General features: G+C 51.7%; 1 protein-coding gene across 3 annotated transcripts in view; it reads right to left on the bottom strand.

Annotated features, from left to right (window-relative positions):
* Positions 1-1,501, bottom strand: part of galnt9 (polypeptide N-acetylgalactosaminyltransferase 9) — a 51,452-nt gene extending 49,951 nt beyond the window's left edge. For all 3 annotated transcript variants that reach the window (XM_007901760.2, XM_042337814.1, XM_007901759.2), the window contains exon 1: positions 1,183-1,501. In XM_007901760.2, the coding sequence (XP_007899951.1) occupies positions 1,183-1,420 (238 nt within the window). In that variant the 5' untranslated portion in view covers positions 1,421-1,501. The remainder of the gene's footprint in view (positions 1-1,182) is intronic.
* Positions 1,502-8,004: the final 6,503 nt, after the last annotated feature.

The raw sequence follows: 8,004 nt of genomic DNA on the forward strand, positions 1-8,004 counted from the left end.
TGTATCTGACATCCACATTTCAATGTCCGCTAATCGCAACCACCAATTATAGAGAGCAGCAGCAGTGGGAACTCACCGCTCACCTCAGCCACCGATTCACTTCAGTTCATCCAAAATGAGACCATAGCGATCATTCTCATATCTCCTCAAACAACAAACAGACGCCCTACAGTGCAGCCTCGCGGATTCCCAGCGGACATGACATTAACACAGCCCACGGGCTGCTCTCTCGCTGTGTTTAACTTCAAACGCATCAAAAGCTAAATACCGGTCTTTAAAACTGGTGCCTGAATGCGGGTAAACGGTCACCACTTGTTCCCCAGTGACTGGGCACAGGATGTGGGTACAGAGCCCAGAGCTGTGCTGATTATCACAGCCGTGTGTGGGAGTTAACTGCTCACTCCTGACTCATTGCTCTGTATATCTGCACATTTATTATTATTTTCAAATCGTTGGAGGTCAGAACAAGTGCAGGAAAGCAAAGCACAGCGAGCGATCAACAGCCTCAGACACAGGCACAGCCTCAGACACAGCCACAGACACAGCCTCAGGCACAGACACAGCCTCAGGCACAGACACAGCCTCAGACACAGGCACAGCCTCAGACACAGCCTCAGACACAGCCTCAGACACAGCCTCAGACACAGCCTCAGACACAGCCACAGCCTCAGACACAGCCACAGCCTCAGACACAGACACAGCCACAGCCTCAGACACAGCCACAGCCTCAGACACAGCCTCAGACACAGCCACAGCCTCAGACACAGCCACAGCCTCAGACACAGCCACAGCCTCAGACACAGCCTCAGACACAGCCTCAGACACAGCCTCAGACACAGACACAGCCTCAGACACAGACACAGCCTCAGACTCGCTCACCAGCAAAACTTGTTGTAGTTACAATAAAATCCCGGCTTCCGAACACCCCAACCCCACAACACCCCCAGCCCCCCAGTGTCAGCCTGTGCCCCCACAACACCCCCAGCCCCCCAGTGTCAGCCTGTGCCCCCACAACACCCCCAGCCCCCCAGTGTCAGCCTGTGCCCCCACAACACCCCCAGCCCCCCAGTGTCAGCCTGTGCCCCCACAACACCCCCAGCCCCCCAGTGTCAGCCTGTGCCCCACAACATACACATGAGAACCCACCCGAGCACACGGGGCACAGAGACAGAGACGGGTTACCATTGAGTTGGCTGTAGACCACCTCCTCCAGGGAGTCCAGTCGGTGTAGAATGGCCTCTCTGTCCCCCAGGGGCCGCTCCCGGCCCCCGGCTCTCAGCTCCTGCTCGGCGGTGCGGACTATTTGGCTGAGCTCCTCTGAGCGCTCGGCGAGACGGCAATACACAGAGAACAGCACTATCCCCAGAAACACCGCGATGTTCACCGTCAGCAGCGTCTTAATCCTCCGGGCGGGAGCCATGGGCTTCAGCAGCGGCCACAGCGCGGCGGCATCGCGCCCCCTCCTCACTCCCTCTCTCCTCCCTCTCTCCTCACTCCCCCTCCTCACTCCCTCTCTCCTCCCTCCCCCTCCTCACTCCCTCTCTCCTCTCTACCCTCCTCCCTCCCCCTTCCTCGCTCACTCTCTCCTCTCTACCCTCCCCCTTCCTCCCTCACTCTCTCCTCTCTACCCTCCTCCCTCCCCCCTTCCTCACTCACTCTCTCTCTCCTCTACCCTCTGACCGGCCCCAGATCCACACCGCTCCCTTCCTCCCTGTCTTCTTCCTCCGTCAGTCTCTCACTCTCTCCTCTCTCCTCTCTCACTATGTCTCTGTGGCTGTGTGAGCGCCGCCCACTGTCAGTGCCGCGCCGGTGGCTATCAGTGAGGCTGGGGCTGTGGCTGGGGAGGGGGCTGAGCAGGGGCTGGGGAGGGGGCTGAGCTGGGGCTGGGGAGGGGCTGAGCTGGGGCTGGGGAGGGGGCTGAGTTGGGGAGGGGGCTGAGCTGGGGAGGGGGCTGAGCTGGGGCTGGGGAGGGGGCTGAGTTGGGGCTGGGGAGGGGGCTGAGCTGGGGCTGGGGAGGTGGCTGAGCTGGGGAGGGGGCTGAGCTGGGGAGGGGGCTGAGCTGGGGAGGGGCTGAGCTGAGGAGGGGGCTGAGCTGGGGAGGGGGCTGAGCTGGGGAGGGGGCTGAGCTGGGGAGGGGGCTGAGCTGGGGAGGGGGCTGAGCTGGGGAGGGGGCTGAGCTGGGGAGGGGCTGAGCTGGGGAGGGGGCTGAGCTGGGGAGGGGGCTGAGCTGGGGCTGGGGAGGGGGCTGAGCTGGGGAGGGGGCTGAGCTGGGGAGGGGGCTGAGCTGGGGCTGGGGAGGGGGCTGGAGGTGTAGGAGCTGCGAACCCTTCCCCGGCCACACATCAGCCGCCAGTCTGCGCAGCCCCGGCCATCTGTGACGCGACCAACTCACTGTACACACACAGTCATTACACTGTACACACACACTGTATACACACATTGTACATACACTGTACACACACACACTGTCCTCTCACACACTATACACACACTGTATACACACACACTGTATACACACTGTCCACACACTTTCCACACACACTTCTCACACACACACTGTATACACACTGTCCACACACATTGTACACACACACACACACTGTACACACACTGTCCACACACACTGTTCACACACATACTGTATATACGCTGTTCACACACACTATATACACACATACGCTGTATACATACACACTGTATACACAAACTGCATACACATACACTGTATACACACACAGTATACACACTGTATACACACTGTATACACACACTGTATACACATACACACTGCTGTCTTGTACTGTGCTATGTTGTCTGTGCTGTGTTGAACTTTGCTGTGTTGTCTGTGCTGTGTTGTACAGTGCTGTGTTGTCTGTGCTGTGTTGTACGGTGCTGTATTATCTGTGCTGTGTTGTACGGTGCCATGTTGTCTGTGCTGTGTTGTCTGTGCTGTGTTGTACGGTGCCATGTTGTCTGTGCTGTGTTGTCTGTGCTGTGTTGTCTGTGCTGTGTTGTATGGTGCTGTATTGTCTGTGCTGTGTTTTACAGTGCTATGTTGTCTGTGCTATGTTGTCTGTGCTGTGTTGTACTTTGCCATGCTGCACAGTACTGTGCTCTGCCGTGCTGTGCTGTACCGTGCCTGTGCTGTACAGTGCTGTGCTGTAGCATGCTATGCTGTACTGTGCTTGTACTGTACCATGCTGTGCTGTGCTGTACAGTGCTGTGCTATACAGTGCTGTGCTATACAGTGCTGTGCTGTACAGTGCTGTGCTGTACCGTGCTGTGCTGTGCTGTACCGTGCTGTGCTGTACAGTGCTGTGCTGTACAGTGCTGTATTGTACAGTGCTGTACAGTGCTGTGCTGAACAGTGCTGTATTGTACAGTGCTGTGCTGTACAGTGCTGTGCTGAACAGTGCTGTGCTGTACAGTGCTGTATTGTACAGTGCTGTGCTGTACAGTGCTGTGCTATACAGTGCTGTGCTGTACAGTGCTGTGCTGTACAGTGCTCTATTGTAGAGTGCTGTGCTGTACAGTGCTGTGCTATACAGTGCTGTGCTGTACAGTGCTATGCTGTACAGTGCTGATCACAGAGAGAGAGAGCATCCGAACTGATCTCAGAGGTGCCACCCTCCACTCTCACCCTCTGTGAGGCGTGGAGCTGAGTGCACACTGAGGATCACAGGCGTGCTCTGAACCCCCCCTCCCAGGATCATGTAGCTATGGGTGGGGCACTGACCACTGAGCCGAGGGCAAACATGTTTATTATGAAGATAAATAAGCTTAGTCCAGCCTGGGTGTCCAACGCTGGGGTTTGAGCTCAGGCTGAAATGTGCCCTCGACTCTGAGCCCAGACACCATCGGTGCCATTTCACTTGTGTGATTAGGGTGAGGATTCCAAATTCATCCATATTAAACCTCTCTCCTCAGTTCAGCTCTCCGCTCTCCTGTTATTCACCTGTTATTCTGAGATTGTAGTTTTATTAAAGTCGGGGTCGGTATAGAATTGTGCCATTGCCGCAGAGTCAGGCAGGTGTCAGGCAACAGTGACAAGATTCTCTACAGTGTTGCAGGCAATCATCTAGCAAAGTTTTGACTGAAAGGAATGGTTAATTGGGCCACCTTTTATTCATTATTGTATTCCACTCAGTGTGTAAATCCAGCAAATGGCTTATATCACTCATCCAAATACCAGGCACAACCATAATGCATTTTGACATCTTTTATTCTTCATAAAAGCAGCAGCGATGAAGGCCAAACCACAGGCCCCAGCGAACAGCAGCGAGTGTGAGAGAGAGTGAAGAAATTGCCCTTCACATGGGAGTTATTCTCTGTCTGTCACTGACCTCACCTCTCGCCTCTCACAATGGAAGCTAACTTTACTGAAGAGAAGCCAACAAGAAAGGCTGTGACCCCAGCCCGCTTTGTGTCTGGTAGTCCTCCCATTGATGCAGCACCTTATCACGTCGTCCCGATGTCTCAAAGAACTTCACAGGGTTTTACTGTAAAGTGTAGTGACTGTGTATTTCGCAGGGGGACGCAGCCATGCTTGCTACAGCTCTCTGCTGCTGTGGTTGGTCTCAAGCCCTGATGTGACTTTACAGATCACTTTTAAATAATGTAATGTCAGCAGCGTCAGGGACTGTGGCTGTCACCACGTTGCTGTCAGTGTGAGGTGATGTGTGAATGACACAGTGAGTGGCAGTGAGCGAGTCCCTACATTACAAACCATGACTGACTGATTATCAATAGCTGCTGGAGGTTTCCACGGCCAATGGCAAACTGTGACAGCAATGTGTAACATCAGGTACACAGCAGCCAAACACCCCAACTCCCATTCCTTCTGTTTGATCGAATTCAGCCTGAGAAGCTGCAGGACATGCAAAAGCCATTCACTGTACTGCCCCTCCACACAAACCCCAACCACACACCCTACACACACACACACACACCACAAATACACACACACCACATACAGAAACAACAACAATAATAATAATAATAATCCTTGCATTTGATATAGCGCTTTTCACGTCCGGAGGACGTCCCAAAGCGCTGGACAGTTGGGTCAGGACCCGAGCATTGGGGGGAAATGGTCAGTGTGAGGGGAGGGAAGGGAGGGAGCGAGGAGGGGGGAGATGGTCAGGGTGAGGGAAGGGAGGGAGCGAGGAGGGGGGAAATGGTCAGGGTGAGGGGAGGGAAGGGAGGGGGCGAGGAGGGTGTAGAGAGCCGAGAGGGGAGCTGAAGGCTGAATGTCGAAGAGAAAGGTCTTGAGACCGGCCTTGAAGGAGGAAAGGGAGGAAGCGGCGAAGGCACTGGGGGATGGAGTTCCAGAGCCTCGGGGCTGAGAGGCTGAAGGCTCGGCCACCGATGTTGGGGCGGGGGATGTGGAGCAGACCGGAGCCAGAGGAACGGAGGGTACGGGCGAGTAGATAGGGGGATAGTAGGTCGGAGAGGTAGGGGGGAGCGAGGCCGTGAATGGCCTTGTAGGTGAGGATGAGGATCTTGAATTCGCACACCACACACACACCACAAATAAACACATATACACACACACCACTCACAGAAACACACCTACCACACACACACACACACCACAAACACACACACCAACACATACACCACATGCAAACACACACACCCCAACCACACACCACACACACAAACACACACACACCAACACATATACACCACACACAAACACACATCATTGAGCCCGTGTGATTGTGAGAGCAGCTCAGACATGATGGGTCGAATCCTCTCTTCCTGTGCTGTACATATCCATGGTTTCTCTGGAATAATTAATGCTTTTTTTTAAATGGAAAAAAAATGAACAAATTACTGATTTGACAAATTTGTGATGTGAATGTTAAGCCAACGAGAGAAGATTGTATAGGGCAGAACCCAGCAGCCAGGCCAAGTCAGAGGGTGTGAAACAAGCAGATAGAAAGCCATTTAACGATGGTCGTGAGCTGGCGAATACATTACCCTGTTTACTGATGACTGTTTAATGATCTGTAATGAGCTCTTTAAGTACAAGAGATTCACGTTTAATGCGTCATTGAAAATAATGAGGAAATTGTGTTCGAGCAGGACAGATAGTTATTAAGGTGAAGCGCGCACTAACAATAACTCACAGCTCTGCAATGTGACGAATACCATTTTTGTCAAAAACTATTGTGATGAGAATGACTTTGGGTGGCTAAAGCTAAAGACAGTGCAAGCAGGACCTTCCTGGCCCAGTGTGAGCCCCTCAGGGCAGCTTGATTTATCATTCAGCCAATTGAATGTTACAGGGAACTGCGGAGTGAGGAAAAGATCAGGTAATTAAGGCGAGGAATGAAAGCTCTAACTAGTCATAAATCAACTGTCTGTAGTGGAATAAAGTGAGGAACAGACGTGAAAGTGAACCAGGGAGCAGCTTTATTGCCTGTTAATTACTCTGGGCTAATGAACAATTTCTTTCACACTTTCACCGCGACTCAGATATTAACTCACTGCCAGCAGCCGTGGCTGAAGCAAACACCATTGATGTGTTTAAGAGAAAACGTGATGCGTTCGTGAGAGAGAAGGAAAGAGGAGGGGTCAAGGTTTGTGAGTATAAACACTGGCACAGACTGGTTGGGCCGAGTGGCATTTTCCATTCTGAATACCCTCTGTGACTCTGTTTTATAGTAAATAGTCTCGCATTCTGAGCTGCCACCCCACACTTTATTTCATAATAGATAAATCCACGCAAATGGTGTCACCTTTTCAAGTTAGGATGCCTCAAAACCCTGCACAGGATATACTGTTTAGTGACTGTGTATTTTGTAGGTGAACACAGCAATATTATTCAAAAAGCAATGACTTTGATCTGATCCACCAGGAGGAAAGAGCTGTGCTTTTAATAGATGGTCTTAGTTCTTTATCAGCCGCTCGTATCTGCAGGCCTCAATCTCTGAAAGGTGGCTTTTTTGTATGCCGGGGTGACAGGTGCTGTGACAGTTTGGCTGTGAGGTTGCCCTGGTTGAGTTGGCTGTGAGGTGTAACAGTTACCCTCAGGTGGTAGCTGAGGGAAGCTAATGCGGCAAACTCTCCCAATCCCAGTTTAAAGACAAGGCGTGAAGCCCAGGCCCAGGGATATGGTCGGACACAGTGGTCACCAGACAGATGTCGATAACAGTTACTGTTTTGTACATAATCACCAAGTGTTTATTTGATAATAATGTTCTTTCTTTCCTGACTCCGGGGCTGGAGGGAGAGTTGGGGGTGGATTGTAATGAAGAGGTCAGGAGTTGAAGCTTTGTGTGCTGTGACCACAGTGGCCTCTCTGACACGGCAACAGAGCCCTCTTCTGGCTCCTTCATACAAAACACAAAAACACTGACCAGATCTTTCTGCAAACTAAACAAATAGTGAGAGTGAGAGATCCTGTGATAGGCCCCATTGGTGATGTATCTGTGTTTATCCTGTGTGTGTGTATGGTGTGTACATGTGGGTGTACATGTGGAGTCCTGTAGCTCAGTGGTTAGAGCACTCGCTTTGCAAGTGAGAGACCTGAGTTCAATTCCAGGCAGAGGGCGAAACCTTGGGCAAGTTTCCTTACTCCACACAGAGCCTAATAATAATCCTCCAAAACCAAAAACAATAATAAATTGGTCATTTTCAATCCATGACTGTTTGTGGGACATTGCTGTGCGCAATTGGCTGCCGCGTTCGCCCACAAATATACAGTCAATTAACTTTACAGTGTGTTCTGTGAAGCGCTTTGGGACGTCCTCCCGACGTGAAAAGCGCTATATCAAATGCAAGGATTATTATTATTATGTGGTGTGTGTGTGTACACATGTGTGATGTGTGATGTGATGTGTGTGTACATGTGATATGTGTGTAATGTGATGTGTGTACATGTGATGAAATGAGATATCAAATTCAAAGCTAATGAGTTGATCAGGAGATCAGGGTGACTGTGGCCAATAATGTTGCCTTTGATCAGGTTTTATTGATGGAAGGATGGGGCGTGAG

This window comes from Callorhinchus milii, unplaced genomic scaffold (genome assembly GCF_018977255.1).
Source record: "Callorhinchus milii isolate IMCB2004 unplaced genomic scaffold, IMCB_Cmil_1.0 Scaffold8, whole genome shotgun sequence".
NCBI lineage: Eukaryota > Metazoa > Chordata > Chondrichthyes > Chimaeriformes > Callorhinchidae > Callorhinchus > Callorhinchus milii.